This window comes from Apteryx mantelli, chromosome 3, assembly GCF_036417845.1.
Source record: "Apteryx mantelli isolate bAptMan1 chromosome 3, bAptMan1.hap1, whole genome shotgun sequence".
Classification (NCBI taxonomy): domain Eukaryota; kingdom Metazoa; phylum Chordata; class Aves; order Apterygiformes; family Apterygidae; genus Apteryx; species Apteryx mantelli.
In genome coordinates this window covers 66751209-66772668 of record NC_089980.1, presented here as the reverse complement: position 1 = coordinate 66772668, position 21460 = coordinate 66751209, and the positions used below count along the sequence as shown (strand labels likewise).

General features: G+C 39.6%; 1 protein-coding gene across 4 annotated transcripts in view; it reads right to left on the bottom strand.

Annotated features, from left to right (window-relative positions):
* MTHFD1L (methylenetetrahydrofolate dehydrogenase (NADP+ dependent) 1 like) overlaps positions 1-21460 on the bottom strand; it is a 166242-nt gene that overhangs the window by 78361 nt on the left and 66421 nt on the right. For all 4 annotated transcript variants that reach the window (XR_010883738.1, XR_010883739.1, XM_067293565.1 and 1 more), the window contains exon 20: positions 15360-15471. Coding sequence is in view for 2 of the 4 variants with exons in the window: in XM_067293565.1 (XP_067149666.1) it covers positions 15360-15471 (112 nt within the window). In the remaining 2 variants the exon portion in view is untranslated. The remainder of the gene's footprint in view (positions 1-15359; positions 15472-21460) is intronic.

The window sequence follows — 21460 nt, the reverse complement described above, 5'->3', positions numbered from 1 at the left end:
GGGAGACAGAATTTCTTCCCCTCATGATTGGCCTGGGAGAGGATAGCAGCAACGCTGTTGTTGACAAAACTACTAAGCCATGTTTTAGAAATTCATGGAAAAGGGCATCTCCTGCCATGTATCTACATGAAGAATAGCATTCCGTGGCACTAGCGGTTTGTCTTGGTGAAAAAATGGCCCGGTAAAACATCTGACGCAAGGTCTATAAATTATTCTACACGACTACATTGAGAGCTATTTCCTGGTGAAAGCCTACAAAGAGTGCAATACGTGTTTCAAACACATGCAGAATTTAAGATATCAACAGAATGACTTTCCAAACCTGCTCAAGAATAAATCGTGCCAGATACCATCTAGGAGACGAGAAAAAATGCTTAGAGGTGAGAATATGCGACATAAACTAAAGAACAGCAGATAAGGGTAAAAGAACCAGTAACACAAGCCCACAGTGCTGCAAAAGTTCTGTAAAATATCCACACGCATAAGAAATGCAGCAGGAGCAATTCTGGAAACTTTGGAAACTTTTCAGAGGTAAACCCTCCTACCTGTCATGCAGGTAGGCATTAGCTTGGTTTTAATCATCTAAATTTTTCTGATAAATGGCACAAAACCAGTATTTGATCCTCTATTTAAAATAAAAGATTGATGGCTTGTGTCAAATTTGCTAAAAAGTATTTACTGTTTTTTTCCAGAATTTTTGAATGAGGAAAAAGGACTCAGCTGCTTAAAATCACTGTGGAAAGTAACTGTCTGCTGAGCCATATGTGTATATATGTATAATCTATCTTACAGAAAGCACCATAAACTGAGGAGTAAAAGTGCTAAGGTCACACACCACCAAATCCCACATGGAGAACAATTTTCCTACATAGATTTCCCAAATAAGAACAAAACAAACAAAAAAAATACCAAACCAAACTCTAATTCTACTAGCTTACAAGCCAAATCCTTTCAACTGCTCATGGCTAAACCATTTGTTTAATGCCTAATGTGAATTTTTCCATGTAGACAACCACAATTCATGCAATCAACTGAACAGAAGTCCCTTTGCAAGCTACCCATTACCATTGCGGATCCTCCCTTAGTCAACATTATAATTTATTAATATATTTATATTTTCACTTCCTCTTTGTAATCGTACATCATTTTGTCAACCCAGCTGCTCTTTTGCACTTTGCCCACCCCAGCACTTCTGCGCTTTTTCACTACTCATCCGACAAAGGGCCCCAAACTGCACGCTGAATTTCAAGTGGGCTGCAGTAAAAGCTGAACCTGCAGCCCATGATTTATGAAGCCGTTATTCAGCCTCTTGGGAGCTCTGTTTGAGCTGCAGTAGATGGAGGCAGCAGATAGATGCAGCATTCTCCTGCGTGTAAAGCATCTGCTCTGTCCCTGAGCTTTATTCCCGGTAAGAGCTTGCAAGCAGGGCTAAGCTGAAGATCCATCATGAGCATGTGCCTCATTACTGCAGGAAGCAAAGTTGAAGAGTTTGAGTTTGTCAGGTTCAATAAAGCTGTCAGCATAGCAAATCAGGTATAAAAGGACTGACAAAAAGACACACCATATAAAGACAGATAAGCTCGCCCAAAGTTTAAAAATAGTTGTAACCCACATTTTCTCTTACTGTATTTGAATCTATCTTCTCTATCAAATCAGATTAATTAAACAGCAGTTATTAAAACTGCAAAAATGAAATATCCATAATGACAAAACTGGAGTAGCAAACCGACCCTTATACACCATTTAGAACATCAATTTCTTTTCAACGTATTATTTTAGATAATCAGAGAACAGTCTCTTAACACTTTCAAATACCATCAACATCTGACTTTCAAAAGCATACACAAATTTACACAGTTTGGCTATTTGCCAAAGCTCTTCACATTAACAGATCATGCTAGCCATACATAACCTAGTATCATTTGCAGTCTAATTAACATCTTTAGAAATGGTTTAGAAATAAAGTATGTCCCTACTAGTGAATTCTTAATATTTTTATTTAAAGCTGTTCCCACCAGGTCACTAGATCAGATATGTAAGTAAATCCAACTTCCATTTTCATCAAAGAGAAGTAATCATTTTCTGTTAAAATTTTTTTGAAGTTCCTAGCATAGAAGAGCAAATATGTTTTTTTGTTGTTTGAAAATCAAAAAACAACAATTTGAAGTTAGCATACTTTCTGAGTAGATACAATATTACCCTTTTTATATTGTGTCTTCAAATTCATGAGGAAAACCAAAATACCTTCAAATAAAATCTTAGGAATCCTCTGTGTATGTATTTCTCTTCAGGGACTATATGAAGAGATACCTTAACCTTTTTTCCCCAAATCCTGACTTATTTCATTAAGGCTGGCATAGCACAGGACTAAGAGGAAGAATTTCCGAGGTCTAATCCCAAAGGAGACAACGTAGCTTTGAAAAATTCTGTCAGCTCCCTTCTGATTTTACACACACAATTGATTCTTGAAATGTCTATTAACTGAACTCGCAGTGTGTATGTGTGCATGGAATACCATTAGAAAACAGAAAATTAATATAAAATTGTGCTAGATTATATTAAAACTCTGCCAATTATAATTCCAATCATCAAGGGTGGAAAAAGATGCATCTATGTCCTTTCCAGATTTTATATTCCTATTGACTTTTGTTGAGTCTTGAAGATTAAGCCAACGCTTTGCAAAATAAAAAGACATATAAACAAACATCCCCCCCTCCATGCTTCTACATTACTAACAATTTTAATTATAAAAGCTTTCAGAAAACAAATCACTCCTGCCTACAGATTCAGAACACTGCCTCAGAAAATGAAAAGCAAAAGGTTCCTCTAATATGATGGAAATATCTGAGCAAACCTAATTCTCATGCAAGTAGCCCATAAAAAGAACATTAGACTTTAGTATCAAAAAGTTAGCCATTAAAATAAAAGAACTGAATAAAGAGCTTTCATTTTTGAATGACATTTAAAATAAACCATCCACTAAAATTAAAATTCAGCCTTAGTAATGGGACTTGAACTCTTTATGTATACTGTGCTCTGCTGACCCTTGCTAAAGGGTGTAAAGTTAATATGAAATACTCACAAATGGAGAGAGAATGATGAGTTTTCTGCCAGATAACCCTAAACAAAACTAATGCTGTTAGCTAGGGAGCCTGCTTCTATTTTCTTTGCCAAGTGACGAATTAAGAGAACTTCCTAGCATATATGATGTTTTACTGTTCGTGGGGTTTTTTTTAATGTGTTTTTTCTCTCTCATGACTAAAACAATACAACCAGTAGGTAACAAAAGAACGAAAAGAATTGCTTATTTGCTGCTTATGAGTTGAAATTTTAAAACTAGCTAAGATTGCTAACATGGACAGGACAGAAGATGCAACATTATCAATTTCTATTCAGTAGAATGGTATTTTATTTCTTAGAAACTGGGCAGTGCTCTGCTTTCTGAATGAATGACAGATCCTTCCTATTTATTTTTACCTCTCGATAACTGTCCTGGGATGAAGAATAATGGATAGACCTCACCAGTTGCACAATCCATACTTTTAATTTATGAATGTCATTGATAGAGGAAGAAGTTGCGTTAAGCTCCAACATGTTGCGGAAGAGGTCAGCACATACAGCATTAAAATACCACGTCAGCTTGTCAGTGAATTCCTGACATGTTTAAGTATAGGCAGCTGCTGTGGCCCTACAAGTGATACAGACCTGTTAGCTTAAAGCTCCTATTATTGTAGTGTTCAGCACCTCCACTTAAGCTGGGGTGAGACAGTTCTTGCCCCTGAGAAAGTTTATAACCCAAATAAATAAGTCAAACAGAATGGGATTACACATGCAGGCATGGACGCTGAAATTACTTGCCTAAGGCCACAAAGCAAGTCACTGATGGAGTCAGTAACAGGACTTACATCTCCTGACGCGCAGTACAGTGCCTCAGCCATGAGGCCAGGAGTTCTCAATCAGTGAGAAAACGAGCATGGTGACAGCCTGGGCAGCTCTCTTTCCTCACCTTTTACTGGGCAAAAAAGAGGAGCCAAGGGCAGGTCTTCTCAAGACACCCTTCCCCTCGCTCACTTCACCATCCTGCTCTAGGCAGGATGGCTCCAACCAGCTCCAGTCCCCAGACAGCCAGGAGGACCATTTACACCGTCATCATACACCAAATCCCTAACCCATACGATCCCAAACCAAGCATGGCTTCACTGCAGTTCCCTTCTACTCTCAAGAGCTATAAGAAGAAAATCAAGCATGACTCTCACTAAGGTACACATGCTCAATTCTCTGCTTGCTTCTAGCACAGCCAGCTCATTTATGCCGTGACACTTTATTCAGCATATTACTTACATATAAACATGCTATTTCACACCTCTTACTCTGAGAGAAAACCCTTTCATCCCTTTGCCAATGAGGTGCAGAACAGGATCCATCACCTCAGTAAAGTTTCAAAAGGCTTGAGAATTACCATGCTGGGCCATGCCGTCTCTTCATTATTCTATTATAGGTCATCCTCACTTTTTAAAATGCTTTCCTTGTACTGAATCACCCCACCCATGGATTCAAACTCCTCTAAATGTACTGTCCAATTAAAAAATGTCCAGTCTCTCGCAGAACATCTGGCCTGAGAACAGCGGTAACTGCAGGTCATTAGGAGGAAAAGCACTCAAATATACAGTTCTGTCACCCTGCAGGGTGGACTTTTTGAGCAGAGGATCCATAACCATCAATAACATGAGCACTAAAAGAAAGGAAAAGAAAGACAGACTTGCTACACTGGAGAATTAATCTTAGAGCCTGCAAAGAAAATTAAAATAAATAGCACAGGCTCTTTGGCCACAAAAATGAAAAAGCAGTAAATAAAGTAAGGCTATTATACATGAAAGACAGAATTAAGATTAAATTCAAAAATCAAAACTCACAAGAGCTGAATGCATTGCACTTAGCAGTTAAGAGTAAATCAACAATTCCAAACTCCCAGAAGAAAATAAACATAAACCCTGTGTCAGCATTTTGAATAAAGTTCATTTGGCTTGGTACCTTATAACTGAAAAGTATCAAGCTTGTATTTAAGTAATGTAAAAGGAGTGCAAGGAATCTGAGTGACAACAGGCCTACTGGTTTTAAAATGTATTTTGAAGGAGGAAAGAAGAAAACCCTAAAAAAAAAATCTGTTTGTAGGTAAGAAATATAATCTTTGTTTACCAGAGGCAGACTAGGCCAGATACAAACCTTTCTTCAGTAAGGAAAATGTAACAAGATCTCATCAATATGGCCTTCAGGAAAAAATCTGCTGCAATGATACACAGAAATGTATTAATGAGGCTAAAAAAACCCCTGATTAAATGGTAAAGAGAGAGAACAGGCAGCAATGACACGAGAACTGTGGGACAGAAGAGAGGATCTGTCTGAGGGCCCTTCTTATTCACTATTTTCTTAATAACTCCTGCACAGAGAGACTGAAAAATGAGTATGGAGTTTGTTGGTGATGCCTAAGTTGAAAGCATCATCAATGTGAAGAACTAGGATATCACATAAGAAAAAAGCTGTGGTGTTCAGGAAGAAATTAAGAGAAATTGAATTAAAGTTCTTAGTAGATGGCCAATGCCACTGGAGAATAATGACAAGAATCTGTTCTACAAATTGGGAGTTTCACACTTGCAAACATCATAGAAGAGTAGGAGCATTAAGACAATCATAGAACGACTGTAAGGAAACAGAGAGAAAAGATTATTGATCTGAGGATAAACACTGGCACAGTAAGAATGACTTTGAAAAGACCTGTGCATAGCTGGGTCACCTATGTTGAAGAAAGTGAATACTATAGCAGGTACAGAGGAAAAAAAAAAGCAGATAAGTTGTTTTATAGGAATAGCAAGTCTAGTACAGAAAAAGGTTTAAACAGCTGTGCTTGTTTAGTTAGACAGTATAAAAATAATCACCAGAGGAAGATTAAGCTGGAACACCATATTACAGAACAAGAGCAAATTAGTCCAAATTGGCCATGGAAACTAAGCTAGCCTACCAACAATAGCAGCAAGAGTTAAAAATCCTAGCTAGTTTAAAACTGGATCTCAGTCAGATCATGAAGGAGATCATCTGATATGCTTGTTAGAGAAAGCAGAGAACTCAGCTAAATGACTAATGATTTATAATCACATGTTCTTTTATTCCTGTGAATTGCCCCTCATCATTCTGGATATCAACAACAGATTTGGGAAAGTACATTTATACATACTTTTACTTATTGACAGAATGCCAAGTAAATATCTAACACCTCTGTAGATTTATTTTCTCCTTAAAAGGCAAGAATTTAAAATCTCACTAAAAGACACAGTCAGCAATTTGGGAGCTTTTCTCTTCAAAATAACATTGCAAGCCAAAGCTCTCCTTATTGGACAAAACACCTCTTTTATACGTTTAAGGGCAAGTGACAGTGTAACACTAATGACAAGTGTAATACTAATTAGACATCATTCAACCGTTCATGATCAATACCAGCTTTCATTTTTGAGTTTAGCTTTGCGCACTTTACAAGTTCCCAAACTAATTCAGCTCTGAACTACACTAGTGTCACATGGTACCAAGGTCAATAGTACCAAGGCCAATGGTCCTAGCACACAAAAACATACGAGACTGTTCTCTGCTACTCACTCTTCCTTCCAAATGCTTGGTTTTGCAAATATCTTGAAGATCAAAACTGTCAGAAGAAAAAGTTTTGCAGGGAAAATTTGGTTCATCAGAACATTCTCAAGGGCTCTGAACACGCTAAAGTAAAAGAAAAAGTATGATTCTTACTCTGCATAATAATTGATAAATTAGTTCAAGATGGTTTTCAACTTTTCCTGCAGTAGATTCTCATTTCCATCACCTGCGTCACCTGACTTTCAATGAAAGCAATCCGGTAAGATTTGCACCCAGACTATTAGTGACAAGGCAATAATTAAGCTCTGCTTTCAGGGACCTTGACTTTCTGTCAGTGAAGGAAAATGTGTTACACAACATCCAGTCTCTGAAAACTTTCCAGGTTACTGGTAACAAAATTTTCTAAGATTTGAAAAACAAAGGGTAGCAGGAAAGGATTTTTTGTTTCAACTTTAAACCAAGATTTAGCACAGGTGAAAGAAATGGAATTTACTTTTATCTTGGCAGAAGTGACGAAAGAAATAGATAAAAAGTACACCTGGAATGTGAATGGAATACCATTCGCAAGTGAATGGCAAAGATTCATAGATGATCTAGCAGTAACAACAACTTAACTTGCAGTTTATGGTACCACTGTCTCTTGTGCTATTAGACCATGATCACAAGTGTCTTGCAGCAATATTAGCTAAGGTAGCATCACCTTCCTCCCCCAACCCAGCTGCCTCAGCTAGTCTAGCTCAAGTGCTTGAGAGCCGCACTATGAATGGGACCAGAGAAAACATTTTAAAGTTTTGTACGCCCTCATCTAGTTCATAGTACACAGAATGGTGTCAGTAACACCTGCTCTGATAATGCTGTCAAACATCTCCTATTATGAAAATGTAGCTGCCTTGCCTTAACACTTAAGCAAGAAAAAAAGGCATTTTGTTCAAACAGCAGAATGCCATGGTGGCACTTCATTTTCTTTCTTGTGAAAGTAAGTAGGATTGAAGAAGTCAGAGACAGAATTAAACAAGGTAAAAAGAAGCTGGATGGAATCTGAAAAATTAAAACTCTCCATAGGGTCACCACATGGACCTTGTTTCTAGTCATATCAAGCAACAAAAAATTAAAACATAAATCCTTGAACTCAACATTTAAGTTTAATATATCAGATGTACTACTGGTGCCAAAAGAAGTTTAGCCAAAGTATTTAGGCTTTATTTCCTTTTATGGAAAAAGAGTACTACTAAGAAACTACTGAAGATTATTCACTTAATGTATTGAACATACTATTTTTATAAGGTGGTTTATAAACTTCTGTTAAACGTCTGCTCTGAGGGTATGTATGGATGCCCTTTGAAACACAACTTTGTATGTACTGAACAGATAGCTAGAGCAGCTAGCATTGTTAGTTTGCTTATTCTAACAAGAATACTAGTGCAATAAAAAGTGTCATTTATTTAGCTTATAAAATTTACTGCTTCTACTTAGGTTTATACCATTAAAAATGTCTAACAAAGTCTTTCCAATGTAACTAAATAGAGCAACTAAGGAAAGAAACAGAAAGTGAACCTTTCTTAAGAAAGACGGCAATAATTTGCAATAATCCTCCTTTTCTCATGTTTTATCAGGAAAGACAGAGTTGCACATGACCTTGTCTAATGATGTGTTCTTTCAGTGTAGAACGGGATGTGTTTAGGACGAGGAAAGAAAGCAACTGCCAAACATGTAGTCCAAACCTTAAAAACAAAGTTCATAAGCAGTTTGTCTTAGGATTCTAAAAACACAGTGACTGTTCACTTCCCCTCTCTCTGATTTACAACTCTTCTCCTTAGCTGAAACACCTTCAAAAGATTAGAGAGATGGATGGGGCAATCTGCTGAGTTGTTTATTGCAACAATTTCTGACACACTGACAAATCTGACCCAGGGAAGCTCCCTTCTCCTCCTTGTTTATCCTCTAAACCTTTGAAACACCAGGAAGAACAGCAGTTCATCCTTTCTATTCACCTTAACAGAACATTAAGAAAGAATCTGACTGACACAGAAAAGGAACTTGGAGGTTTTTTTAAAAAGGTTGCTGAGTGGCAAAGAGAGGTGATACCCTGACCATGTCAGCTGCATTAAGTGCTTACCCCTTCCTGAGCGTCCTGTCACAAACGAGTGACCAGCTGTGTCCTGTGTTGATGAAGTTCCCAAAGTTTCCCTTTCCTTTTCCATTGGCATCTCCTTTCCCTTCTTAGTAGGACTGCCAACATACATGCCCACTGGAATAACCAAGGATTGCAAAAAAGCTTTGCCCACATGGCATGCCTGAACTGTGACAAGTCAGAACGGGTTCTGTAATCTAGTCTCCTCCATTTCTGCATACAACCTTCGTTCCTAGTGAGACATTTGAGACGGAGAACTAGAATGAATTTCAACTCATGAAGGTCCAATCCTTCTTTGTACTCCTCAGGCGAGACGTGCCTCCTGTAAGCCTATAGGATCCCACACCATTGGTCAAATTACACACAAACTACCCTAAGAACTACCCTTTTTTATCCCCTTGGAAACTATCACAGAAAAGGAAATTGCTGGGTGAGCAGCATGGCGACACCACTGCAACACTGTCAATAAATGCAAGGAATTGTCTCATTTTCCCATGCCTCATCAGTAGGTGCCCGTTGCCTCTTGCCCTTCAACTAACTGGCAAGTCTTTCTAGGACAAGGACTGCATCTTTTTGTTCTGCATTTATGCAGTGCTTATGACTGGGACTCTTAACTGCCAGCAGTTACAGTGTGGTTGAACCCATACACTACCTCCCAAGCTCTTCAAGGGGAGGGACAGAGCCTTGTGTCTTTAAGAACACCCAAAGTTCAATGTCTTGTGAAATTTTTATTCCCTGTACTGCAACATTTTATGTGGCAAAATATAATCAAGCACCCTTGCCTCCTTAAATAGTGTGATCCTTAGAGTTAAAATCATGTGTTTCATATATATTATGTGTTGTGTTGCTTCAGACACGGAATTTCTGCTCTCACGGAAAAAAATATTCATTTAACACAATCATTCTAAGCTAGACAGCTAGAGACCTGGTTAATGTTCCTCTTTGCTAATACTGCAATTACACATCTAAAACAATCAAAATCTTCCTGACTAATACTCAGAAAGCATGGAGGAGAGAAAGAACAGACACAGAGGTAATTTCAGAAAGTACTTTTCAGCAGATCAAGATATACTCCCCTTAAGTGTGAAATAAGAACACAGAAAGCACAAGGAGAAATTTGTGCAAAATTAAAACTTTTACAGAAGCAGAAAATTTATCCTCAAGGCTGCCAGCAAAAACTTCAGCTGCAATTTATACCAGGCTTGGCCCTCAGTATTAACCAGCTTTGGTGGACTGGCCTTGAGTTTCACATTGTGAGGACAGAGCAATGAAGAACTAAAGGAGAATGAGAGAGGCTGACACCACAAAGAAAAACAAAGAAGAAATAACTGTCTAAATACAGATAAAGATATATTTCCCCACTCAGTCATAAACAGAGGACTCCGACTAAATGCCCAGCTCCTTTCCCTTCCACTTTGCGGAAACATCAGCTGTCCTTGCAGTTCAACAATCAACTCCAGCCACAAGGCAGCAATCTAGAATCAGTTTAACAAGCCAATTTAGGCGAACTTTCACACAAAGGGAAAATTAAATGCCAGAAAGAGACTGCAGACTGCTGCCAGAGAGCATTACGAGACGTGTGAGGGACTGCAAAGCTCTGAAAGCAGCGGTGAAGATGAGTACGTCCCATCTGCTGCAGCGCGTGGCTTCCCAGGGCTGCGCAGTGCGCTCCCCCCGCGGCCTCGCTGCCGCGCAGCCCGCAAGCTCCTCACAGGTGCCAGGCGAAACCGGAGACGGCCCGCCGAGGGCCTGGCTGCACCACGGCCCCACGCAGCCGCCACGCTTGCTGACAGCGGTGACAGGAGGAATTTGCAGTTAAACGGTGCAGGGAAAGAGGCATGAAGCAGTAAAAGGCTGACAGTACAAACAGGCGAGAGGCACCCAGAGCTAGCTGAAACATGGTGCTGAAAATGCAGTTTTCTCTTACCCAGGGAACTTAAAATTAGAGCAAAAGGACTTTGAATTGTCAGTACGTAACAACAACGCTCTGGGAAGAGTGAATGGTCAAACTGACCTAAAGGGCTTAGGCTATCTTGAACTTGGAAGGAGCTGGGATTGCCTTGGATATCTGAAACTGAAGTGGGGAATGCCTCGAATTAGTTGATATTCACAACAGGACTCCAAGGTTGGATTTTGTTTAGATTTGTTTTTTCATCCAGACTGTCTACAATATTGTTAGCCAGCAGTATTCAAAAGGCACAGCAAGCAGAAAGGCCAAATACCGTAACGCCCAATTCCGTATGCAGAGCACACAGAAAAACAGGCAACAGAGTGTGCATGCAAGAGAGAAAATAAGGTTTAAAAATAAATTTTAAAAGAAGATTTTGGGAGAACTTTTATGCTCTGGCTGCAGAACAAGGTCACGCAAACAGTGGAACCTGCACAAATGAGACTGGTTTTTCACTGCTGGCTGTCCCAAATCACCCCCCCCCTGCTCCAGCTCTGGTGTTTTTGTGACTCTGGGCTGAACTGCTTCTGTGTTAAGTCAGCAGAAAACTAAGCCAACAAAAAGGGGAATAGGTTTCTGCCGGGATGTCATGCAAAAACCCTTCAGCACAGGCTGGGAAAGGAGACAGGCTTAGCTGCTGTGGCACTGCAGGCTCAGGCTGATTAGCTCTTGCATCCACAGAGTTTTATTGGCACTGTAAAGCTCCAAATGAGACTATAATTTTACAAATATTTATTTCAGCAAAAATGCTAGCTTATGCAGCATATCTCCTCTTCCCCTTGCTGCATGTGCAACTGTTTGCCCAGCCAGTGTGCGTGAGGGGAAGGAAGGGGAATTTTTGTTGTTGTTGCTTTTAATCAAGATCAGTTCCCCAGTTTAGTTTATCATGTGGCTCTATAAACAGGTGTGTTGGCAAAGCCAAGGGGTTGCACAGGAATGGAAACAAGCAGCTGCAGGGAGGAGGCTGCTTAAACCATCACAGAAAGAAATAATAAGGAAATATTTGTGAAACTATGTTGTAAGTTCAGGCCACGCTCTTCTGCTTAGCACAGTCCAGATACCTAGCAGGAGACAGTTCTGCTCTAAAATAACTTGGGTTTAATAAAATAATAATAATAATAAAAAAAATCAGAAACAAAACCAGTCCCCACCCCCCACACCCAAACCCGAATAATTTCTCATGTCCCTGCTTTGGGCACAGCTGCAGGAGGTTGGGAGCCAATCTAATAGCTCACTATCCCCAAAATGCCTCTCCGGGCCATGAAGTCTTGCGCTTTACCTTATGCTATTTCCAACACCACTTGGATCATTTCACAAGCTTTTGCAGCTAACCCACATGGCAAAACATGAATTGAAATCACTCAAACAAGAATCTAACAAGTGCCAGATCCAATGCTAGGAAAGGACTGGGACTGCACAAGAACCAGTTGGGGCAAGAGAAAAATGGCGCCAAGTCATGCTAATGTTCCTTGCTCAGCTGAGAAGGAGGCTGTCTCATTTTGATGATAGTTTCATGAGAATTTGTTTTGTAGAATAAAATCTGGAAGAAGAACCCTTAGCTGGCAGCACAGGAAGATGAAACTATTGCAGCTACGCTGCTCTGTCTCCCCATAGAGAAACCAGGACCAAAGACAAACAAATCAAAAAGAGTATTAAAGACAAAACAGGTGGATAAAGAAAAAAAAAAAAAAAAAGGAATGAAATGTAAGCACCTGCTTGCAGTGCCAAAGGGAGACACTGAATGGAGAGGAGTCCAAACCCACGGCAATTCTTCTGGGCTCCAAAACTGGATCAAGAGGACTGCGGCCAACCTGCTTCCATTGAGATGATACAAACCAGACTTCCCACTTGAAAAGGTTACTTACTGTAGAAACGAAGTCACTGGATCCAGTCTACTAAAAATGTTAGGCACTCTAACTGCTTTTGCTTTTCATTCCACAAAGCCATACAGCAACAAATGGGCATAGTGAAATATTGATTCCATTTTCTTAGAATAATAAAGGTATTCAGAATGCAAAATGTGCTCACTTCGAATGGATGACTATTACAGGGAAATGAACAGATGTTTTTCAGCTTTACAACAGCAACACAGGTGGAAAAAAATACCCTTTCTTTGAAACGATGACGCATTTTAAAAAGGATACACAAAACCACCACACATACCCGGACTACCTTGAAAACCTCATGTTTCATCTCCTTGACTACAGTACTTCCTTTTCTTATGCAGTGCAGCATTTCTTTAGTTACCATATCCAACCATAAGAGGTGAGGGCAGAATATTGAATCAAACTCTTCCCAAGAATGCTCTTGCTAACAAAACATACATGCAAATGTCCAACAATCTTTGCAAATTATATTGAATCAGAAGGGCAGAATTAGTAAAACTGACTCTAGCTACTATTGCTGTTAATAATATTCCACAAGGATCTAAAAATCATTGTGTGCACTTTGCTGTGCTTTACCAACTTAAAAAAAAGAAGAATGGAAAGTATTTGTTCTAGGCACAAAAGAGTAAAGGAGTTTTGAAACTTACTTCTATAAAGATGAATAACTAGAAATGAGAAAATAGCAAATAAATAAATAATAATTTTTAAAGAAAAAAAACCCTCAAGATAATGGAATTCAGATAAACCAAGCAATTTCTACCTGTTCTACCTTTTTGTTGTTATTCAGAGAACGAAGGTTACACAATTTCTGGAGGTTTTTTTCGAACTCAGCATGGTCTACAACAGGTTTTAATCCTTTACTCTTTTTACTGGTATTAATCTTTGCTACTTTTTAAAATCCTTACAAAAAGATAACCCAATATCTTCTTGTTCACTGACGTACCATTTTGTACAAGAATTTTTTCTAATCTATACCGGTAAATATGTAGGTTGAATTGCATATATATATAAAATATATATATTTATACACACACAGTTTATATACATATAACATATATATTTATATATATATTATATATACAAATGTTATACACAGTCTATAAAACAATGCAAATAATCTTCCCATCCTCTCTTGGATTACCAATGAATTTAAATAGAGACAGCACTTCCAAGTAAATTCATTCTCTTTGTCATTTATAGCGGTATGTAGGTATGACATAAGCATATACATATGCTTTTCCCTGCTAATTTCTGGGCAGTAGTATAGGAGATAGGAAAGCTCATATTTCACATTACTGCACCTCTTCAAAAGCACTGTTCCATAGGTAATGAAAGTGCAATTTTAGGATTAACTTAAGCCAACCTGGCCTGCTGCCTGCTCTCCCACTGTTCCTAGCTGCATATTCTTGCCATCACCTTTGCTCCAACACTAGCAGTAGTGCAACTGTGGTAAGGAGGTTCAAGAAAGCTCATCCAGTTGAAAGCTGATCACTTATTCTCACTGGATTATGATATAGTTCTAAGGCAATTAAAACAACTTAAATCGGGGTTGCTCTGGTCCCCCTTCTCTCTCGCTCCAGTTTCTCTTATATATGCATTTCTTAGAAATGCAGTTAGCAGGGTGCTCAGTGTACAGAAGAGGGAATGGTTGCAAAAATGCAAAAGTCACTGCTACTGTAACATGTCAATGTCCCTTTTATTTTATTAAAACTGAAGTTTAAAAATACAAAAAAATATTTATAACATCTAGCTCACTGTTATATACTTGAATCACAAGTTTATTTTGTCTGCCATACTACAGAAGATTCCCCAAGTTTCCTGCTCTAGAATCCTACTGTTATTGTTCAGATTCGCAATGTGGCAGAATATTTAAATAGCAACTATCCTCTAAAGCAAATGTCACTAAGCGCAGCATTGGATGTAGTGCTTGAGCCTCATACTAAAAATAGTCTGTTTACATATTTAAGAATCTTAAGCTTCTGGAAGTCAGCACGAAAATCTCAGCACCCAGATTCTAAAACAAGCCAAGTTTCAACTCTGATATTAGTTATGACAATTTCAGTTTGAAAGAATCCACAGTAAGATTTAGCACTTCCTCTCACAGTAAGTTCTCCATGTCTGTTGTGCATCCTTCTGCAAGAACTTTGCAGGCAGAACTATTCATATAAAAATTGTCCATCCATCCACTTGCTTTCACAGGAAGATGACGACCTCATGGTGAGGTTTCACAATGTAGCTGAACCAACTTAATGGCTCACTGCCACCAAAAAAAGGCAGTCTCACTCTTTTTCTTTTACCACCTCCCCTCTGCTCCCAGCCTTGCCGTTGCCTTTGTGCTGGCTCAGGAGCTCATCTGACCCCTGATTTGGCTTAGCTTGCTGAACTGGCAGAGAGACAATCCAACAGCAACAACAACAACAACAAAGTGAATGGTTTCTATCAGTTTAGCAAGAGGGATCAGATGAATACTAATACAAGGAATCACAGGACACCTCTTTCAATGTAGTCAAGTCATTTAACTGGTTCAGCTATCTTGCGGAACCTCAAGCTTAGTGGTGGGAACACCTGAGACAAAGGGTGGTAAGAGTAGTAGTGTTTTGTTTTGTTTTTTTAACACATTCTCTTTAAGATTATTATTAATATTAACATGAAATAGAGTAGCATTCTCACTTTTCACTACTATTTTACACTTTCACTTACATCATTGTTTGCCAGCTTATCAAAGAACCATAATGTAATAAATGAAACAATAACTTACCAACAAATCCTTTTTCTCCAACTAATTTAAGGGCAATTTTATCTGCCAAAACAGAAGAATTCCCATGTGCAATATTAGCAAAAGGTCCAGCGTGAACAAATACCGGTGTTCCCTAAAGAATAGAAAATACATATATTTTAATAATATAACAGATAGCTAAGAAGGCTAAACCAATAGGCATATGCAGACTGATCAAGATGCTATACAAATCAAAAGCATATGTAACAAATAAGTGCTAACTGTCAGATAATTTGGTGGTTTTAGGCACATCTCAGGTGCTCGAGATATCACCTTGACTGTCTTACTACAAAATACTTAAACAAATAAACCCCATTGTCATACTAATGCTTTTAAAAATGTCCCGCTAGCGAAAGAAAAGATAAGAAAACAGCTCTGGATTATCTACATCAATGTTCTTCCCACATTTGGGATTTGGAGCTACTGCCAACCCTCAAAATTTCAGGCAAGCTACTGTGCAATCTTCCTCAATTTTTGAGCAGAAATACCATTTAAGGAGGATAGGTTTCCATGGATCAGCTGCAGGTCACATCCAACAGCCTTATGAACCACAACGTACTTCTAACCATATAATAAAAGCTGGTTGTGTCTTTTTTTCCTCCACAGTATTTTAAGAAAAGAACCTTTAAAGGCAAAAATATTTCCATGTTTTCCATAAAACATCAGAACAATTGGATTACAATGGCAAAATACTTAAGTTACTATAATTAAATTGAAAGATTTAATTTTTCTTACACTATTATAAAATAATATCCCCCATAACTTCTTAATGAAAGAAAGACCACTTAAGTGAAATTGACAGGCACCCAAATCAAATCTTCAAAAAACATAATTTTCTTGTTTTAGTAAAACTGAATACAAATCATATACAAAATATCAACAAATATCTGTTCTTATTGTTTTATCCAGAAGTGATTACACATAAATAATTGTTTTGTTCAAAGCAAAGACAAATAACTTTTTAGCCACTAGCACATTAAGCTTCAGGTTCCTTCTAAGAATTTTTTTTTTTAATTGAGAGTGGGAAAAGGAGAATATGCACACATATAGGCAAGGATGTTCTCCAAAAGTTAGACAATGAAGGCAGAACCCAAAGACAACTCTGCCTCCCTTCATGGGTGAGAGAAGAAACAATGGAACAGAAGCAGAAAAAGTAAGTAAATCAGAAACTCATTCCCTGTAACAAGAAAAATAACGTAAATTATCATCACCATCACAACACACTGACATCATCATATTTACTCAGAGATTTTTTTTCTTCTTGCTTTCTGTCTGTTAGTGATCACATACTGCAGTATCAACAGGGGTTTTATATACTTATGCAAAAATTTAACTGGAACTAGGTACGCTTTCAAACTACAACTTGGTTTCCTCTGAAACAGAGTTTCTTATTGACATTTGGGCCTCAATATAATGAGAGGTTGCCTACAACATAAAAAATTACTCCTAGCCCAAAGTACTTATAACCTGAAGTAAAACAGCAAACCACTTCTACCTACCTAAACTGATCCTTCCTCAAATTTTGCTTCTACTTTAATCCAGCACTTACCCTTCCAGCATTTAAATAAGTAAGACTGCTGTCTGTTTTCAGTTACTGAATTTAAATTAACTGGAACTATTCTGATTCGTGTTTTATTATTCATTAGCTTTAATTCTACTCTTGTAAATCCTTAATTTCTTGTGGCAAGCAATTGCAGGGCCGCTCTCATTAGAGCCCAGCATGCACACCAGCAGATGCAATACGTGGAAGCATGAACACAGCTGGTGAGAGGGTAGCCCAGCTCATACTTGCAGCAGCTACACACTGTGTAATAGCCAGAGCCAGAGGATCTCCCATATCATTCCCTCAATTGTGCTTCAGGGTTTTGCCCACATGGTGTGGTTAGGAAGGAGGTTTGGACTGAAGGATCTAATATCACAGAATGGTTGAGGTTGGAAGGGACCTCCAGAGATCATCTAGTCCAAGTTCCCCTGCTCAAGCAGGGTCACCTAGAGCACGTTGCACAGGATTGCATCCAGGCAGGTTTTGAGTATCTCCAGAGAAGGAGACTCCACAACCTCTCTGAGCAACCTGTTCCAGTGCTCTGTCACCCTCACAGTGAAGAAGTTTTTTCTCATGTTCAGATGGAACTGTCTGCGTTTCAGTTTGTGCCCGTTGCCTCGCGTCCTGTTGCTGGTCACCACTGAAAAGAGTCTGGCCCCATCCTCTCGACACCCTCCCTTCAGATACTTGTACACATTGATAAGATCTCCTCTCAGCCTTCTCTTCTCCAAACTAAACAGGCCCAGCTCTCTCAGCCTTTCCTCATAAGAGAGACGCTCCAGTCCCCTAATCATCTTTGTAGCCCTTCGCTGGGCTTGCTCCAGTAGTGCCACATCCCTCTTGTACTGGGGAGCCCAGAACTGGACGCAGTACTCCAGATGGGGCCTCACCAGGGCTGAGTAGAGGGGGAGAATCACCTCCCTCCACCTGCTGGCAACACTCTTCCTGATGCACCCCAGGATCCCATTGGCCTTCTTGGCCACAAGGGCACATTGCTGCCTCATGCTTAACTTGGTGTCCACCAGCACTCCCAGGTCCTTCTCCGCAGAGCTGCTTGCCACCAGGTCAGCCCCCAACCTGTACTGGTGCATGGGGTTATTCCTCCTTAGGTGCAGGACCCTGCACTTCCCTTTGTTGAACTTCATGAGGTTCCTCTCTGCCCTCTCTCCAGCCTGTCCAGGTCCCTCTGAATGGCAGCACAGCCCTCTGGGGTATCTGCCACTCCTCCCAGTTTTGTATCGTCGGCAAACTTGCTGAGGGTGCACTCTGTCCCTTCATCCAGGTCACTGATGAAGAAGTTGAACAAGACTGGACACAGTATTGACTCCTGGGGGACACCGCTAGCTACAGGCCTCCAACCAGACTAGACTAGACATCCAGAAATTTTGTAGCCAAGAGGTTCCCTTCCACTTACTTTAAGTAAAAACAGTATTAAACTGGCACAGAAAGATGATCCCCTGGGGCTCCACCAGAAGAAAAGGGGGAGTTATGTGAATGGTCTTTTTACAATGGCAATGCTGGAAGAAAAATAGTCTAGGGACTTAAGGGAGTGAACTCCAGCAGAACCTTGGGAGCCTCAGACACACCCTGGAATAGAGATGATAAGGTGGTCATAGACCGACTTCAGCAACTATGATTGGTCCATCCATCCCACTCTGCAGAGTGCCACTTATTTTTGTTACACTCTTAATAACCTGTAAGTGGAAAAAAACAGTGGTTCAGGGATGCATTCTGCTGACTGTTTTCAGTACAAGAAATTTTATTATCAAAGTTTTAGTGAAAGAAAATAAACTCTGAATGCCAATAAATATCTAAAATTATCTGGCAGCTAAAAGGATGTTTATAATACTTATTATCACCCTCCCCTCCTCTTTTCTGTGAGTGGCACTTTACATGTAAACATGAGCAGACCATCACAGAGCAGCCACACTGCAACTACAAAGAGCTGTCCTGTACAGCAGCTGCTCTGTTGCACATGGTATAAATAAATGCTAAATATTAAAGGATCAGTTCACAAGGAAACAAATCTGTTATGACAAACATGAATAAACATTATGAAATCATTACGTATATTTCAAACTAATCTCAATTCTACAGCATTAGATGTAAATGCTACTGAAGCCTACAGTTTTTATAGGTGGAGTCAACAGCACTATGCTAGCATTCCCTGCCATGTTTCCCATTTCAAGATTTTACTGTCATAAAAACCTGTCAATCACTAACTCCTTGAGGTAGCATTACTGGGGAGGGGGTGGCAGGGCTGTGATGGAAATCAACCTGCCTCTGAAATCAATCAGCCTCTTTAAAAAAACAAAATAAAATATACACATCAATTCACACATAAAAAAGCATTCACACCTAAGTTGGCAGTTCAATTCTGCGCAAGCTTGGCATTCAGTCATTTCTGATTGATGAACCTATAATCCTTTTCTCCAGTGCATGCAGAGGCCCCCATAAAGCTAATTTAAGTCTACTGAGCTGGCAGTTCTTTTCCTGTATTTCATAGGCTCCTTAGAAGCAACTCCTCAGATTGCCACAGCCCACAGTTTAAAGAAAACTCCTCTAAAGGCTCTTCTCCAGATCACAGAAAGGAGTAAACAGGGCTGTCTCTGCAATGGCTACTTTCACCTGCTGCTAACAACAGACACTACTACTTACAGATCATCCCAAACCAACTGTCAGTATCATCTAGAAGCCACCCTGAAGATCTCCTGCTCCCCCTTCTCAGGGGGTCTTTTTGCCATTCTCCAGTGCCAGTGATCTGGAAGACCTGCCTCCATGAGCAGTTTCATCCCTACTTGCAGGACAAGTGCCCTGCACAGCCACAGAATCAGAGAATCACAGAATGGTTGAGGTTGGAAGGGACCTCTGGAGATCATCTAAGTCCAACCCCCCTGCTCAAGCAGGGTCACCTAGAGCACATTGTACAGGATTGCGTCCAGGTGGGTTTTGAATATCTCCAGAGAAGGAGACTCCACAACCTCTCTGGGCAACCTGTTCCAGTGCTCTGTCACCCTCACAGTGAAGAAGTTTTTTCTCATGTTCAGATGGAACTGTCTGCGTTTCAGTTTGTGCCCGTTGCCTCGCGTCCTGTTGCTGGTCACCACTGAAAAGAGTCTGGCCCCATCCTCTCTACACCCTCCCTTCAGATACTTGTACACATTGATAAGATCTCCTCTCAGCCTTCTCTTCTCTGGGCTGAACAGACCCAGCTCTCTCAGCCTTTCCTCATAGGAGAGACGCTCCCGTCCCATAATCATCTTCATAGCCCTCCTCTGGACTCTCTCCAGTAGTGCCATGTCTCTCTTGTACTGGGGAGCCCAGAACTGGCCACAGTACTCCAGATGTGGCCTCACCAGGGCTGAGGAGGGGGGAAGATCACCCTCCTCGAGTCAGAGTTGCATTTGTGCTTAGTGCAATCATATTATTCAGTTTTTCACCACCAGCATGGTATAGACACTGGACATCCTTGTCACAGGATCTACTGATGCAACTGTTGTCAAATGGAGAGCATTTTTATTCTTGGACAGGTGACCCAAATTGGCCTGCACACCAAGAGGTATTCAAAGGGTGACAAAAGTTCATATTTGAGATTCAAATGGCAGGAGTGGAGCATAAAGTAGTCCTTTGAGCTGCTTTAGTTTGTTGAAGTTTATAAAAATAACTCTATAACAAAGAATTTTGGGAAAAAAATATCTTTGGCTACTGCAGTCAGGAACCACCTAATCAGCAACAGTTTTTGATGAAGGTTGACAGATGTTTCAGCCATAGCATAGATTAGACCAGAAAAGAGTACCACACGAAAGGCAGAAACTGTACTGCTTAGAAATGTGAATATAAAGAAATTCAATGAAAAAAAGTGTGAACTTCCCAGAACCAAATGCCTATCAATCAGAAGAAACTATTCTGACATTTATAATTGTCCATTAGAACACTACAACAAAACCACATTATTTTCTAACAGATACGCAAGGTGCTAATAGAGTGGCAGATTAAATACTCAGAAGCAGAGCTACTTTGTGACTGATACTTAATGCACACAAACATTATCTAAGTGGCAATTTAATACACATTTCTGGCTGTGAAATACTTCTTGATTCTACATGATCTCCAATTTCAGCTATTGGATGTTACAGTAAAGTCCTGACACACACATACGTTCTTCATGCAGCCACATGAAAAAACGAATGAACTTTGCAGGAGAAGTCAATCAAGCTGGCTATAGTAAAATAAATAAAAGTAGCATGACTTAAATCCTATTTTTCTAATATGCCCTGAGAGAAACAAGTTGTCCCCATCCAAACACAACAGCAAAAATGTAGTTATCACTTTGACATGCTGTAGAAAATGAGATATTTTTACCAGTCAGGGACTGCATTGGTATCCTTCTAAATTCTCCAACTTTTCACCACACCAGCAATTGCTGTGAAATATTCCAGCTATGTGTTTTTGACAGTCAAGTTTGCAATAATATGCATTATTCTAGTTTTTCCACAAATGCCTTTGGTTTTCAAAATTCCTTTGTTATTTACCCTCTTTT